The sequence below is a fragment of the Vanacampus margaritifer genome, chromosome 2, assembly GCF_051991255.1.
Source record: "Vanacampus margaritifer isolate UIUO_Vmar chromosome 2, RoL_Vmar_1.0, whole genome shotgun sequence".
Lineage (NCBI taxonomy): Eukaryota > Metazoa > Chordata > Actinopteri > Syngnathiformes > Syngnathidae > Vanacampus > Vanacampus margaritifer.
The window spans coordinates 13,960,025-13,977,126 of record NC_135433.1 but is presented as its reverse complement, the minus strand read 5'-3'; the positions used below and the strand labels follow the sequence as shown (position 1 = coordinate 13,977,126).

The 17,102-nt window shown below is 39.1% G+C and overlaps 2 protein-coding genes across 7 annotated transcripts in view; one reads left to right on the top strand and one right to left on the bottom strand.

Moving 5' to 3' along the window:
- The window catches only part of strada (STE20 related adaptor alpha), an 11,704-nt gene extending 10,715 nt beyond the window's left edge, over positions 1 to 989 (bottom strand). For 2 of the 5 annotated variants that reach the window (XM_077559268.1, XM_077559269.1), the window contains exons 1-3: positions 844 to 987; positions 591 to 648; positions 320 to 377 (exon numbers count right to left, since the gene is read on the bottom strand). In XM_077559268.1, the coding sequence (XP_077415394.1) occupies positions 320 to 377; positions 591 to 602 (70 nt within the window). In that variant the 5' untranslated portion in view covers positions 603 to 648; positions 844 to 987. Of the gene's footprint in view, positions 1 to 319; positions 378 to 590; positions 649 to 843 lie in introns of those variants that run through there. The other 3 variants (XM_077559270.1, XM_077559272.1, XM_077559271.1) reach the window with 3 other exon arrangements.
- Positions 982 to 17,102, top strand: ddx42 (DEAD (Asp-Glu-Ala-Asp) box helicase 42). Of its 2 annotated transcripts, XM_077559263.1 has the most exons (18): positions 982 to 1,079; positions 2,425 to 2,640; positions 2,721 to 2,868; positions 3,809 to 3,855; positions 5,125 to 5,161; positions 5,932 to 6,084; positions 6,869 to 6,973; positions 7,052 to 7,171; positions 7,253 to 7,429; positions 8,884 to 9,012; positions 9,093 to 9,192; positions 9,279 to 9,326; positions 9,408 to 9,505; positions 9,850 to 10,126; positions 11,358 to 11,584; positions 11,801 to 11,911; positions 15,064 to 15,177; positions 15,765 to 17,102. In XM_077559263.1, the coding sequence occupies exons 2-18, from the start codon at positions 2,432 to 2,434 to the stop codon at positions 16,176 to 16,178; spliced, it is 2,514 nt and encodes an 837-aa protein (XP_077415389.1). In that variant the 5' UTR covers positions 982 to 1,079; positions 2,425 to 2,431; the 3' UTR covers positions 16,179 to 17,102. The 2 variants fall into 2 exon arrangements, with proteins under 2 accessions (XP_077415389.1, XP_077415390.1); XM_077559264.1 differs by lacking the exons at positions 982 to 1,079; positions 2,425 to 2,640; positions 5,125 to 5,161 and having other exon boundaries at positions 2,768 to 2,868.

Below are 17,102 nucleotides of genomic sequence, written 5' to 3'. Positions count from 1 at the left end.
GTCAACGAGCATCCCAGAATCAATTATATTCAACATTAGAGGCTCAGTTCCACAGATCAGCATGTTCACAATCACGGTGATGTCAAAATAGCATCCGGATGCTCTTGCCTATGCCCAATGACTCCACCTGGCCAAAACAATTACAAGTACGTAAGTACCCAATGTGAAAGCCAAGTGTACATACAAGGTACAAAACCTGAACCTTGATGAAATACTGTATTTAAGGCCCTAAATGTACAAAGAAGTCTTCTTAATTTTTCCAGATCCTGATCAGTTATAATGACAGATACTGTCTTCTGCTTTTAGCATTGGGCCTCACCTCCAAACAACTCCAAATCCCGCAGGCTCTCCACACTCAATTTCTCAGACACCCAACGCTGATAGACAGAAGGTTATAATTCACGGACAAACAGGGAGAAAAAAAGAGGAAAGACGATTCAAACATAAATAATTTCCACATGGATTACATCTGCGATGAATGATGATGGCTCACAATGGCATCTTATAATGTATAAAATATAATATAATATAATACAGGATATAGCCTATGTCACTGAGACCGTAATGGTAAATAGGTGGATAGAACTTACAAGAAAAGACATTGATCCCTTTGTTTCATCTAACAATGCAACCACGTCCTGGGTATACCTGTGAAAGTAAACATGTTTTTATTATCTTTTTATTTATACGGACAGAAGTGAACGGCTGTGAAGCTTAATCTATTTAAATCGCAACATATTAGAGTAAATCAGTTGTCATGGTGAAGTGCGCAGGCTAGCGATACTTCGCTGGCGACTCTTCATACATTTCTCGCTATACGATATATTTAACATGTTCACTTACCGTTTCAATCGTACAATGTTCGTAATGACACCGATATGACTAAATTTTTACTTTAACATAACTAAATGAGCTCGCCATCCTCAGTGCCGCTGACAGCTAAATATTGGTGTCGCGCATTATATACGTCATACAATAGGAGGGAGCAAAAAATCTTGAGGCGTATATTCATGACGTAGAGCATTCTTCCTCCCCTGTAAAAACAATTTAACGGCATTTTTCGGGATATCAGCCAGCAGGTAAAATAAGAATGTTTTGGCATATGTGCTCAATCGAAAGTGTAATCTGTTATTTATATGTAAAATGCAAACCTTACGCCACGTTTGGAGAAGCCATGCCCACACTCATTACGGCCTCAGTTCATGGTTTGCCGAGCAAGCTAATGCTAATGCTAGAATGTCGTCATTGTGCGCTTCCTACATTGATTTTATGTAAAATAATTTTTTTAAAAATACCCACGATGCAACTATTTGTCTGGTTTTGGATAGTATTTGTTATTTCGGATGCGCAGTTCTACGTATTAATTAAGACGTACCTTTCTCAGGCAAGCGATTCATCGCACCCCCATTTTAATGTAAATCGTGTATAAACAATAAATTTATATATATGGAGTTGAGGTTACTTGAGCTATAATATGATCCATGTGTCCAGGACGCCGCTGAAGCAAAGATTTGTGATTAAATAAGTACATTTAACATACTAGGGATATCCACACTGGACATTTCATTAGGTACACCTAGGTTGTCAAAATGGCGTCCAATTCAATAATCAACAAAGATAATGCTCACTTTTGATTGACATGCTGTCAGGTGTTATACAGCAATAAAGTGTTCTCTTGCTATTCACAGGGATTTAGGGACAAGGTTCTGTTGATGCTCCCAGCCAAACGATGTTTGTAATTGTTTGTATCAATAGTACATTAAACTCCAAACTATGATTACCAAATAATTAAATATGATTTCAAGCTCATTTTACGACAATGCCCTTAGATGGCTTACAGATGATTTAATTTGGAAAAATACACCTAGAGGACGCTGGCATCTATTGTTTTCCCTTTTGCAACCTGTACAAATACCAATTACTACTATTATTATAAATCTTATTTTATTGTTGACTCAGTGACATGTAGATACTAAAATTTTAGATGGTATGTCCGATGTATCTTCAGTTACTTGATGTTAATTACACTGAGCAGTTAGAACAGGCTTCCCCAATCCTGGTCCTCGGGGTACAGAATCCTGCAGGCTTTTGATGTTTTGGTCCTCCAGCGCACCTGATTCTAAAGGTCAGGATCGTTATCAGGCTTCTGCAGAGCTTGCTGATGAGCTAATTATAGGAATCTGGTGTGTTGGAGTACGGAAGCATCTCAAACGTGCAAGACTCCGGCACTCGAGGACCTCAGTTAGACATTATTAGCAAGTGATCAGCTATTTAGATATACCACTTGCAGACCTTTTCTCTGCATCATCTTGAGAAGTTTGACACCCTGATTTCGCCAAATAGTTAACATCATTATGTTTGTGCTAATGCTGTCGCTAATTAAATAAATGAGGCAAATTATTAAATTTGTGTTTTTCCCCACAGCACGGCCATGAATTGGAACAAAGGCGGTCCCGGCGTAAAGCGCGGCTTCGGCTTTGGGGGCTTTTCCCTCGGTGGTGGGAAGAAAGAGGAATCATCACCCCCCCAGAAATCCCATGGGTCGTTTGGGCCACCAGGATCGAGCGGCTACGGGAAGAACCAACTGCCGTCGTTCTACAAAATTGGTACCAAAAGAGGCAATTTCGACGAGGAGAACGCGTGAGTGTTCACTCCAAGGTAGCAGAAGACACACGTGAACACTAGTGTAGAAATAAAATTTCTAAGCTTTTCCCAACAAGGTACTTTGAGGACGATGAGGAGGAGTCCAGCAGCAACGTGGACCTGCCGTACATCCCAGCAGAAAACTCGCCAACGCGGCTGCAGATGAAGTCTGGCGGATCGGACAGTGAGGACGATCCCCTCGACGCCTTTATGGCTGAAGTTGAGGTGAGCGGGATCAACTATTTATTTTCATTCTGTCATCTTATAAACTTTGGATTTGTGTGCTCCCAGCTGAGGTGGTTTTGCTTCACCAGCACACTACACTATTAAGGACCATGAGAGAGTTACAGGGAATGTGGTGTTGCTTTTAAAACAGACATGTCATCACTTTCCTAAAATACTGGCCTAGGTTATTTTTTTGAAAAGTTGCTGTTTTTTACCTGATTAATCTCGTCATGGCCACCTCTCCTAAAGTCGTTGACATCCGCAGTTGATCTATTTGTTGTCATAACCTAATGAATAAAACTTTTCAGTAAGTATATTGTATTTATAAACTCATTCACTGCCATTGACGGTTATAAACGTCAAAAAATCTTTTTAACTATTTCTATTAGTTAAAAAAAAAAATCAACTTTTGTTAACAAGAGTATGAAAACCTAGATTTAGAACAGATATAAAATTTGTGATTAATCGTGAGTTAACTATTGAAGTCATGCGATTAATTACGAGTAGAAAAAATGTAATCGCCTGACGCCCCTTATTTTTAATAATCATCTCATCAGGCGATTACATTTTTTTTATTGTAATTAATCGAATGACTTCACTAGTTAACTCACGATTAATCACAAATTTTATATATGTTCTAAATGTACATTTCCATACTCTTGTTAACAAAAGTAGAAAGAAATGTTAAACTAATAGGAATAGTTCAAATGTATTTTTGACGTTTATAGCCGTCAATGGCAGTGAATGAGTTAATAGCACACAAGAATAATGTCATTGTCATTTGTTTTTTTGTTTTCTTCAGGGGAAACAATATCATTGTTTAAAATCGGAGTTTCGGTTTTAGTTAAAATAAATATATATATATATATTTATTTTTTTTTTAGGGCCATATCGCCTGGCTCTGTTTTGTGACCTAATTGAAAAATGTCTTCTCTCCCAGAATCAAGCGGCAAAGGACATTAAGAAAATCGAGGAAAAGTCAGCCAAGTAAGACAATCTTGAGTTTCTTACAACATATTTATGTGGGTCTTTAAATTACGTGTTTTAGCAAGAAGGAAATTGCCCACAACTCAAATAGATTGTTGTCTTGTTGTGTGGCACCAAAAAAGGTGACATACCAGCATTTCCTTTCTGCCTTTCTGTCGTACAGAAGAGAATTAGGGCCACACTGAAAATATAATAAAATAGCTATATTGCCAGAATTATAGTGAAGTATTATGAGAATAAAGTTTGAATATAATGTCTGTAATATTACCAGAATTTTTTTTTTTTTTCACAAACAACTATTTCAGCTACAAATCTTGTCGAAAAAAACATAAAAACTTCTTTCTGGTAACATTGCAACCTAATTCTTGTAAGATTTTTTTTGTTATTATTTGAACTTGTAACATGAAGACTTTTTGCTCATAATATACAGTAAATGTGTAAACTTCTAACAGTTTGGAAGGGGGTGCGGTGGGGGGTGTGGGTGTAATAACGGTATGACTTTATTTTTCTCACATTATGACTTATTTTAATTCTCATAGAAATTATTGTTTACTTGTAGTTTTACAATATCTTTTTTTTTTAACATTACTACTTCATTGTTGTAATATAATTTACTCATAACATTCTGACTTCAAATTACTTTGACTGTAAACTTATGACAATGAGTCATTATGGCTTAATTACCATTTAACAACTTCTTATAACATTACTTTTTTATTGTAATATTACAACTTTATAATTCTAGTTATATTGGTTTTATTCTCGTAACATTACTGTTTGATCATTGCAATACTGTAGCATTATTTTTCTCATTGCAGCTAAAATCTTATTAAATGCAGACTATTTTTAATCAATTATTTGTAATCTTATGACATTATTCTCTTAAACGTACAACTTTTCTTGTAGCATTTCAACTTAATTCTCATAGTGATAGTTTAATTGTTGTAAAATTCTGACTTATTATTCTTGTACTTTTTATTGTAACATTACCATTACTATTCACATTACTGTAGTTATTTTCTGTCCCTTCTTAACTTTTTATCATGATACAATATTATTCTCATAACATGACTTAATTGCTATCTTTTTTGTTGTTGTCATTTTACTCTATTTTTAATTTTCAATGTGGCCCTGAGGCTCTTTTGTACAGTAGTTAGCATACTATCAGGTAAGCACAGCAAGCCGCGTGCTCACACAGGTCTGGGGGGGTCTGTTTTGGGTGTACGAACGAGCCGCAGGGAAGTTTTTTTTCTCCGCTTTTCATTTCAGGGGTATTCGTGATGACATTGAAGAAGAAGATGAACAAGTGAGTAGTGAGACCTTCGTAATACTTGAACCATTTGATTGCATCTTTTTGTCAACTGAGAAAACATCCTCCCTCTCCCCTTTGCTATACAGGCACTATATAGTTTAGGGCTGCACAATATATCTAAAAAATATCAATGCGATATTCGCCCATGCAATATGCAAATCGCAAATACATGTAAAATAAGTTTTGTATGGAATTGTATGCTTTTATATTAATTTGACCAGTCAGAGGCAAACTTAAGTGTGCATTGCCCACCAATTAGTTAAACATTATCCTGGGTAATTACAATTAATTAACTAAGAACACATTAAGCTTGCTTATTTTACCACATGAAAAAATGTAATTATTTTTATTTTTTATTAGATAATAAAAAAATATATATTTAGGTACCATGACTTAAACTCCTCTTTGTTTTCTTTCTTATGATTTGTTTTGTTAGTCGAAATAAAAATGGATAATAATAAAGTCCAGATGAATAATAGCACATGTTAAATATCGCAACAAAATGGCTATCGCTACATTCAACAACTATATCGCATATCGCATGTTTTTCAAATATCATGCAGCCCTAATATAGATTGTATTGGATATTTGCCATGTTTTTTTTATTGTCTTTTTTGTTGTTGTTCTGTACAGACAACAAAGCATGTTTAAGTGTTGTTTTACCTCCAAAGGATCACGCCACAATATTGACCAACATAATGCTGAATGTGTGTCATTATTGTTGTCAGTTCAGTTCTAGACATGCATTGTTGTGCTTTCTGCAGGAGGCCTACTTCCGCTACATGGCCGAGAACCCCACCGCCGGCCTGACGCAAGAGGAGGAGGAGGAGAATGTGGACTACGACAGCGACGGCAACCCTATAGCCCCCATCGCCAAGAAAATCATTTTGCCCCTGCCTCCTATCGACCATTCAGAGGTACTACACAGTAGTCCCATGCTATGACATGGTTCGCCTATCGCGGCCTCAATCTATCGCACCTTTTCCTGTTAAACCTATTAATAAAAAGGGAAAATATGTTTACAAAGTGTGTTTAAAAAAAAAAAAGGAAGAGTATTTCAAGGCTTAAACTGTTAAACAAATATTACAGTTGTATTATTTCATCATAACTATTATATGTATTTCATGCTAATGATTATTTTTGGGTTTGAATACATTTAAATGTGTTCTAAAAAAGTTGTTTTGATAAGTTTGCATGTTTTTGTAAAACATTTTGTTTTACCAAAACAGAAAGCCAAGATCAGTAGAGCTTAGTTTGTCACTCAAAATCTCTGTTCCCTTATCATGTTGATGGCAACAATTAAGTTCTGCTTCCGCTTCTACCTATCGAAAAGTTTTTCTTTTTAGTTTAAAATGGCTTAACTTAACTAGAATCCTTCATCACATTGTGGCCAAAGATATAATCCTGGTTTGTTATTGCGCTTTTATTTGCTGTAAATAGTAACTTCTTTTGTCAGTTAATTAAATACTTTTGCTGCATTGCCGCCACCTTCTTAAGCATGCTAAAGACTGCTACCTTCTTTTGCACGTGGATGCTCAAAGGCCGCAGAGCGTTACATGCACCTGCACTACCAAATGGAATTGTCTGAAATCATCATTCTGAGATTGAAGATTATACTGTAATATGTGTTAAGTATTTATCTAGATTCAATCATTAAATTGTTTTTAAAAGTCTGAATATAGAATTGGCATTTCTCCATAGATTGATTATCCGCCATTTGAGAAAAACTTCTACAATGAGCATGAGGAGCTCAGCAGCTTGACCGGAATTCAGGTGGTAGAACTACGGCAAAAGCTCAACTTGCGAGTAAGTATTCATATCATGAATAGTCTTATACTGCAAATGTCACTTCCCAAAATGTGATCTTGATTTCTAATGTCACAGATATCTGGCGCCGCACCGCCTAAACCATGTACTAGTTTCGCCCACTTCAGCTTTGATGAGCAGCTGATGCATCAGATCCGCAAGTCCGAGTATACTCAGCCCACTCCCATCCAGTGCCAGGTATTAGCGAGATACTCAAAAGTATGCCAAGTTGGAAAAAAGAAACATGTTGGATGCAGTGTTTTGTGGGTTTATCTATAGGGCGTGCCGATCGCTCTGTCGGGCCGCGACATGATCGGTATCGCCAAAACTGGCAGTGGAAAGACGGCGGCGTTTATCTGGCCCATGTTGGTGCACATCATGGACCAGAAGGAGCTGGAGCCCGGAGACGGACCCATCGGCATCATCGTATGCCCTACCAGGGAGCTCTGTCAGCAGGTATTGGCTGGGCGGGGCTAGGGTTTCAAATGATCATATTTGGATTTCATCAAATGAGTGTTTCAGGCATACAGTAGGTTAGGGTTTCAAGCAAAAGTTAGGGTTTCAAATTGGGGTTTCAAGCCAGTGTTAGGGTTTTACTTTGATTTCAAGATGAGTTTAGGCTTTCACAATAGGGTTTTAAGACAGATTTAGGGATTTAATTTAGGATTTCAAACCAGGGGGTTTAAGGTTCGAAATTAGGGTTTCAAGCTAGTGTTACAGGGATGTGATTTTCCGCTAATTCGCGGAATTCCGCTTTTTTTATCCCCCCCCCCCCCCAAAAAAAAAATCCCGATTTTTTTTTTTAAAATTTTTTTTATTTTTTATTTTTTTTATTTTAATTGTATTTTTTTAGTAGTTCATTGCGTATGCACATGACTCCGACAGATAACATCTTCTGCTATAACAAAGACATTTGTGGTATGCTCTAATATGAGTTACTTTTCATTTGGTCATGATACAATTATTTGTTCATGAAATTTGAACTCTTCAACATTATTTATGTGTTAACTTAGTAATCACATTAGTTAGATATGATGATATTCTCAGTGATAGTTTTTAAAAGCAAAGGCAGTCCAATGTTTTTGAATGTGACTGATTTTGAGTTGACTAAAACTGCCATTTTATATGGGATAGTTCAATATACATTGAAAATTTATGCTGTTGTTTTGTCTATTTCTTTGTCATGTGAGTGCATTGAAAGTACTTAAAAACACGGAAAACCCATGAGCCCTGGACCTAGCTGGGTGCCAGCGGCCCCCAGACCCCCGGCTAAATTTTCAGATAATTTCACTTTGGTCAAATCACATCCCTGAGTGTTATTGTTTGAAGTTAGGGTTTCAAGACACAGTTGGGGTTTCAAATGAGTGTTTCAGGCAAAGGTTCGCTAGCTTTTCAAGCCAGCCAGGGTTAGGGTTTAAAATCAGGATTTTAAACTGTTAGGGTTCCAAGCTTGACAGTATGGATCCCTTGAGGCCGATTCCAATGCTTGAACAATGAAATTCTGCTGATTAATTTTAAAAAGTATGTAATGAATAAAAAAATATATACAATGTTTGTCCTTAAGAATTTGTTATATTATTTGTTATCCTACAACACAGAGGAAAAACAGGCAGAAATCCAGATTTTTTTTTGGGGGGGGGGGGTGATTTTTGCTGTTTTAAAAAGAACTAATTAATTGATTAAATGGGTTGGGCCCTAGTATCAAATACATGTTAGGGTTTCAATACAGGGTTCGGTTTTCAAATTGACATTTCAAGCAGGGCAAGGGTTTGGTTTGCACATGAGAATTTTAAGATAAGCACAGAGAATTGTCAAAGGTTAAGGTTTCAAGGGATTACAGGTTAGGTTAGGTAAGGTTCTCACTTGGTGTTTCAAGAAGATAGTTTTTCTAACGCTTACTTATTTTCCAGATCCATGCTGAATGCAAGCGCTTTGGAAAAGCGTACTCTCTGCGCTCAGTGGCGGTGTACGGAGGAGGCAGCATGTGGGAGCAGGCCAAAGCACTGCAAGAAGGCGCAGAGATTGTGGTGTGCACCCCGGTAAAGAAATACAACACTCGTCCGAACCTCCACAGCAACAAATGACTACAAATTGATATGAAATGCTTGTATTTTCACAGGGTCGTCTGATCGACCACGTTAAAAAGAAGGCCACGTCCCTGCAGAGAGTGTCCTACCTTGTATTTGATGAAGCGGACCGCATGTTTGATATGGGCTTTGGTGGGTTCAAATTATAATACAAAAATACTCCACATAAAAAAATCTCTAAACTGAAGATGTCATACATTTTTTGTTTTATTTTCCAGAGTATCAAGTTCGATCCATCGCAAGCCATGTGCGTCCTGACAGACAGAGTAAGCGCTTTTCATTATTTACTCGTTTTTTTTTTTACAATTGCATTTTTTCATAAATGCAATGAATGTTTCCTGCCACAGCCCTTCTGTTTAGCGCCACGTTCCGGAAGAAGATTGAGAGACTGGCCAGGGACATCCTGATGGATCCCATCCGCGTGGTGCAGGGAGACATCGGAGAGGTGCCACGCAATCACCAACTTCTCATAACCACGTTTCAACAGGGTTGGGGTTTCAAATTAGGATTTGTTGGTAAGATTAGGGTTTCAAATAAGTGTTTCAAGACAGGTTTAGGGTTTCAAAATGGGTTTTAAAGACAGGCTTAGTTAGCATTTCAAATTAGAGTTTAAAGATAGGATTGGGGTTTCAAAGTAAGGTTTTAAGACAGCTTTAGGGTTTCAAGCAAATGTTAGTGTTTTAAGACGGGGGTTAAGTTTCAAATTGGGACTTAAAGACAGGACTAGGGCTTCAAAACAGTATTAGTGTTTCAAAAAAATGGTAAATGGATTCTTCTCTTTTTTTCTAGGCCAACGAGGACATAACACAGGTGGTAGAGATGCTGCCGAGCAGCACAGACAAGTGGAGCTGGCTGACGCGGCGCCTGGTGGAGTTTACGTCCAGCGGCTCGGTGCTGATCTTCGTCACCAAGAAGGCCAATTCGGATGAGCTGGCCACCAATCTCATGCAGGAGGGCTACAGCCTGGGCTTGCTGCACGGCGACATGGACCAGAGCGAGAGGAACAAGGTCATAAGTGACTTCAAGAAGCAGAACTTGCCTGTCCTGGTGGCCACTGATGTTGCCGGTGAGTTGGCGGCATCACGTTGACAAAGCAGTCAAAGTATTGCAACTAAATTGTTGCTTTGGTGCAATCTTGTGCCGTTTTGGTTAAGGAATTATGTTGAAATGAGTTAAGAAACTTCATTTAGACTAAAGTAGTGTTTTGTTGCCATTTTGGTACGTTAATTACTTTTTTCCTCTTAATTTTTCTCGTTTAGTTTTTGTTGTATAAATTACTTGGAAATGACTGCCGCCTACTAGCCTGGAGTATAACTGCGTTGCCTTACACTGTATTTTTGTTTGTTTAGCTTAGGCAGAGGTCATTCGTAGGGCTGGGAATTGCCAACAACCTCATGATACGATGTGTATCACGATACAGGGGTCACGATACGATACATATGTATCCCAATACATGGTCTTTAAAGCGATACGTATCCCAACATTCTACATTGTTTTACATGCATTTTTATTATAACAGCCATATGTATGCTGCTCTACAGCTCTTCTGGTTTACCACCAAGTAGCATGCGTGGTCTGAATGTGCACTGCAGAGCAAGGTGCCACTTTAACAGACACACCGGGAAACTTTACAAATATGAGTACAAATGTCAAAGTATTATAATTACAGCTCTAAAATGTGCTTATTTGAAATATTTGGGGAAATAAAAACAACATTTTTTTCATTTAACACATTCTATTTAGTTTTTAAAGAAAATATAGGAAGATTTGTACATTAAGAAATTTGGGCCATGTTAAGTATATATAAATAAATAAATAAATGTTGATAGTTTTCCTCTGTTTTCATTTTTCTTAGCAAGACACAGTGTCCAATCACTGGTGAGTTATTTTTAGAACAGACTTGAATTTGTGGGACACCTACACATGTACACTTTTTTCTTTGACTAAGTAAACTGCCTGCAAAGCAACAGTTTCTCTTTTCTCCGTTCCCCCCACTCTCGCCTCCTGCTGCTGCTTTGCAATTAAGCGCGCGTGCAAACTTGCACATAATTGAAACAATTAACTTCAGAGGCTGCTGCCGTACAGCCCTGCAAGCAACAAGTGGTTAACTGCCTATTTACAAATTAATGTGCAATATCGATTCTGACGCCTGCGTATAGATACGTGTACTTATTGTAAAGAGGCCCGCAACATTATATTGCCGTATCGATTTTTGGGAGCACACTCCCTAGTCATTTGAGGTCACGTTTTTTTCTTATACTCGACCAATCAATGTCCTCCCTTCTCTTCCTCCTTAGCCCGCGGTCTGGACATCCCGTCCATCCGCACGGTGGTCAACTACGATGTGGCGCGGGACATCGACACGCACACGCACCGCATTGGCCGGACGGGTAGAGCTGGTGAAAAGGGCGTGGCTTACACCCTGCTAACCAGCAAGGATACCACCTTTGCCGGGGACCTGGTGCGCAACCTGGAGGGCGCCAATCAGAGTGTCTCCAAAGAACTGATGGATTTGGCCTTACAGGTAAACCACAAAGTAACGGCTTGGGTTAAAAGTATTTGGACAATGACGTTTTGCTTTTATACCCTCCCAACCTCTATGTAAGAGGTGGACATACTTTTTTGCTCAAAGGCAATGTTTGTGTTTTAAAATGGACAAAGCTTAAAGCTAATGTATTGTATGTAAGTCTCTTGGACCCAATTTAGTAGCTTTACATTGTGCTCCTTTTTTTAATTCTAGAATCCGTGGTTTAGGAAGTCCAGATTCAAAGGGGGTAAAGGAAAGAAGCTGAACATCGGCGGAGGAGGACTCGGTTACAAAGAGAGACCAGGATTGGGTGCTGACACTTCCGTGAGTTTTTATATACCATATTTTTTGGACCATCGCAAATCACCAATCACAAAATGCATCATGAAGAAGGGGAAAAGTGCAAGTCGCTCCAGAGTATTAAGTCGCATTTTATGGGGACATTTATTTTACAAAAACCGAGATCAAGAACAGTAGAGCTCAGACTGGCACCCAAAATACCCGTTCCCTAATCATGGGGTACGTCTGGAAATTCAGAGCGTTGTTCAAATGTGCCGGTGTTCAGAGTGCCCAAAAAAGTGTTGAGTGCCGGAGCCCAGTGTGTCAGCCAGGGCAGATCAGAGACAAGCACGATCTACTGATTGGTTTATAACACAGGCTGCGTTCAGAAATTAATGGCAGGGCCATTATAATAATGCATAATGCATTGCCTCTGCGTACACACACTCTTAAGAGTGAATTTCCGAACATAGCCCGTGTTGACGGTGCCAAACAAGTTGGATTTGACACTTTTGACACGCGCTTCTGACTACAGCATTTTTTTTCTTCTTTGTTTATGATGGCCTACCATGGCCTAGAAACATCACCGCGTTTCTACCATTAGAGCTGGGAGCGCTCTACCTTTTAAACCCCGGAAAGCGGACATGTCTTTTTGTTTTTTAATTCTCGGTCTCTTAGCCAATGAAATGCATCAGAATATACACGACAGGGTGACGTGGGCCTTGTAGCACGTCCTGGAATTTTATTTGCAGATTCGCGGGAGTTATGAAATAAATGATGCTATTGTGGGCGGGGTGGCAGGACTTCGAACCAGTGTAACCAGTCGACAGTGACATTGTTAAGTATGTTTGTAGACAGTGAGGATGTTGAAAACTTCAACGGCGAATAATTTCCACTCAATCCCCTGAGGTTATTACAACTGCGCTCCAGTGTTGAACGTAAATATACTCGCAGATGCGACACAGTTGTTTGTTGATTAAAAAAAAATTATATATATATATATATATATATATATATATATATATATATATATATATATATATATATTTTTTTTTTTTTTTTTTTTTTTTTTTGGAAGGTTTATAATAAACTAAAGATTATGTGAACACCTCAGATGTAAGCTCTAAAATGTTTTGGGAATTCTGTTTTTCAATTATCTGCTTCAGGTGCTGAGATATCAATTATTTAGTAGGCATTGACAATATTGCTGAATTTCCAGGAGAACTTCAGGTTTCCGAGGGTGATTCTAAAGTCACCCATAGGTTTTAGAGGCATGTTTTGCCAGCCAGGCCCTTTAGGCCTTAATGGGTCAAAGCAGCTCAATGCAGAAATGTGAATTTTGAACTTTTTCACATACGCAATGCGCACATGACATCACATCTGCAGACAGAGGGCAGGAAATTCAAACCCGAATCCAGTCTAAAAACTATATATAGAATTCACTGACGTCACGGGATCCGCCCCTCATGATCGATCAACTTTCCAGTAAAGTCTGCTTTGCTTCTATTGAGTTTACACCGAATGATATTTGGTTATTGACGAATTTCACCCACAGCTACGTTACTTGTGTAAGCAAGATGTATGCAGAAGATTTAGCTCAACACTCTTTGCATTGGTACACGTTGAAACGTTTGGTTAGTGGAATCGATTGGATTACAAACATTTGCCGATACTGCCCGCACGATAACATTTTTACCATCTTACATTGACACTTACCTTAATCAAAATGGTCAGAAAATAGTTTGGTAGACTTTGTCCGTTGGAAATCCTTTCGATGTATATTTGTAATTCTGGAGACTTCTTTGCCGTTCCCATTCGACATTTCATGAACCGGCACACAATGTGGGGCAAATGACGGCATGTGAATACAGACGCTCCCCAACTTACGAACGAGTTACGTTCCGAGCGATCGTTCGTAAGGTGAATTCGTTCGTAAGTTGCTTCAGTGCTATATTTTGTATTATAATTTATGTTTAAAGAGAATACGTACAGTACTGTACTACGTATGTTAGAGAGAGAGAGCGAGACACACACACAGTATGTACATGTACGTAATAAGATAAATAAAATGAAGTTTAACTTACTTTTGGAAGATGTACTTGATGCTTAAGGATTTGATGGAGGAGGAGGAAGAGGAGGATTTTATATCATGAGAGGTTCTTCGTCGTCGCTGGAATGGGCTTCAAAAGTTACTTCCTCCTCCGTAACTTCAATGTAGGAAGAAGTTGAGGGTCGCAGAGAAGAAGATGAGGGTTGATGAGTATCTTCCTTGGAGGATTTACTAGAAACTGGCCGAAAGAAGCGATCTAACTACGATTGCACAGTTTTCTTCTTTTTTCATCATAAATGATGCGGTAGCACTGTATGGCATCATTCAATTGATTTGCAACCTTTGTGCAACGTTCAATATTTGGGTCTTGCTGCTCGAAGAGTGCGATGGCTTTATCTATGAGCGACAGGCGTTTCTTCTTCTTCTTCCTCCTTGACACGTTGCTGAGCCTCCAATGCTGGGTGAGCTCTCACAGCGCCAAACGTTGGTATTAGCGGCAGAAAGAAGCACTACAGTACTCGGAAAAAGGTGCGCAATACAAAATCTAACTTACAGCATCTCTTTCCGAACATTTTTTGACATGCGCGCAGACATGTTCGTATGTACCGTTGTTCGTAACTCGAATGTTCGTCAGTAGGGGAGCGTCTGTACTATCATTTCACATCTTTGTTCGCCCAATTTTGCACCCGTGAACAGCACACGTGTGCACCATTGTGAAAATTTCGGAATGAATGAATCCAAAGTAACTTGTAGTAAGCAACACGAGCGCTCCTCAGCATTTGGTTGCGTTGTCTTGCTGGTGGTTTGCCCGACGAAAGGCCTGCTGGGTCGATAGATTGGGGTCGGTGACGTCATGTGAATACTATGTATATTGATTGGCCAGAGGCTTGCAGGAGTACCTATTATGAACAGCTAAGGTGTTAATCTGCTAATTAGAAGATGTTTTAGCCATAAATGCTCAAATAAAAAGGCTATCGTAAAGAATTTTTAAAGCAAATTGTTACATAGAGCATAGAATATAATCCCATTGTGGCCATAATCCTGGTCAGTTAGTACACCTTTTAGTTCTGTAAATAGTTCATCCTTGTCATAGTAAAAGCCACATGATGAATTTTAAAGGCAACATTGTCATTTGTTGACTTTGCAGGATCGCAGCAGCACCAGCAGCGTGTTGTCTTCCTTGAGCGGCTACGAGGGTTTCAACAAGCCCAGCAGCGGGGCCATGGGAGACCGCATATCTGCCATGAGACAAGCCTTCCAGGTGCAGAGAACATTTTTTCTTTAATGTGGTGTATACCAGTTTTTTTAAATCGGTTTTCATCATAATGGCTGCCCTGAGTGGGCCTATGTTTAATCACCAGGAGTGTAAATATCACACCCCAAAAAAATCATGGTTTGCTATCTACGGTACGTAGGTTTTAAATTCACAGTTTGGTACAGTGAAGGAACAGAATGCAAAATAAACAGCTTATGTTTTGTTTCTAAAGGAACATTTAACATGAAACAGCAGTATCTTTAAGGAACTGTGTTGAAGCAGATATGTTTTCTTTTTGGAAAAAAACTAGTGCTTTGCAGCCATCTAGAGGCAACGATAAACCTTTTTCAGTTACTTGCCGATTTTTATTAGCTCCGGGAAGCAGAGGTTCACTGAATTACATAAACAGCTCTGGCATTTGGTTGGTTATCATGTTTGTGATCGATAACTTAGTTTTAAAGTGAAATCAAGGCAAAATGGCGGCAAATAACAGGGATGGTTGTATCTGTCCAGACACCCATGCTGGAGACCACTGCTTAATTTCTTTCACTCTTTTCACACACACAAATTTGCCATTTGTTTGATCTTCCCAGGCTCAGTATAAGAGTCATTTTGTGGCGGCGTCCGGCAACCCGCCCAAGCTCAGCTCCAAGTGCAGCAGTTCGTCCGGTTGGACCAGCGCCGGCAGCTTGAGCTCGGTGCCCACGGAGTCGGTCAGCGGCGCGGAGCGGGCTCAGGCCGTCGCCGCCTCTTTTGCCATGCCGGGCTTCACCAGCGCCGGCTCCCTAAGCACCGTGTCCTCCGCACAGAGCAGCGTCCCCACGCCCTCGCGAGAACGCAGCGATCGTGATCGAGAAAGGGACCGCGGCAGCCACCACGGCGACAACCGTAACGGCGATGAAAGCAGGCGGGATAAAGAGGACAGAAAGAGCAAGAGGGACAAAGGAGACGATAGCTTTGCCGTACCCGAGCCGCCAAAACGTAGAAAGAGCAGGTGGGACAACTAATGCTGAAAACATTGCAGATAAATGCAGCCACTGTACAAACTCCATCGAAACCGCTTTGTCTGCAGCGTCAAGCAATAGTACGGAGCGAGGGGGGCGACATAGTGATGGGAAAAAATTCAATTGCAGCCATTATACTGCTCTGGAAAAAAAAAAATGAGACAAAACACTGGACTCTTGACCATAGTTTGACCATTTTTCATTTTCTGTAGATGAATGCTCTAAATGACATCACTTCAGGAGGTATGTTGTGGGTAGCTGATAGAATGAATCAAAAATCTTCATATATCTAATAGTAGCAAAATCAGAGAAACTGATCATTTTGCAGTGGGCTATATTTTTTTCAGAGCTGTACAAATTAGCCCCCCCCCCCCCCCCCACACCCAAACTGGACTGTTGGTGTGTTTTCTTCATTTCTTTCTTTTTCTTTCTTTTTTTTTTAACAAAGCTAACTGTGTTTCCTTTAATAGAGGAAAAAGCGCTCTGTGACGAATCTGACGATATCAAACATTAGGGCTGGGTATTCTAATTTCCTCAATCGATTCGATTAGGACTGACGTGAGTTCAACTTTTGATTTAATTCACTTTAATTCTAACCGATTTGGATTAGTTATGGAACATCAATTCCTCTTAAATATCAAGGACATTTCTCATGAATTTATGAGGGAAAAAAACATTAAAATAATAAATTCATGCTTTTATGAATTGATATTAGGCATGAAAAGAATAGATTCAATATCGATTGTACAATTTTTTTTTTAAACCCAGCCCTTTCAAACATGCTTGTTCTTTTTCTTGTATTTGAGTCGTAGTGAGGAAGTGCCTTCTCCTGGCATGAGTCTCTTCTATATGCTTTTCACCAGTCTTTTGTGTTTATCATTCATACAAAAATTGATGTTTTGACTATTAAAGACTCTTTTGAAAGCA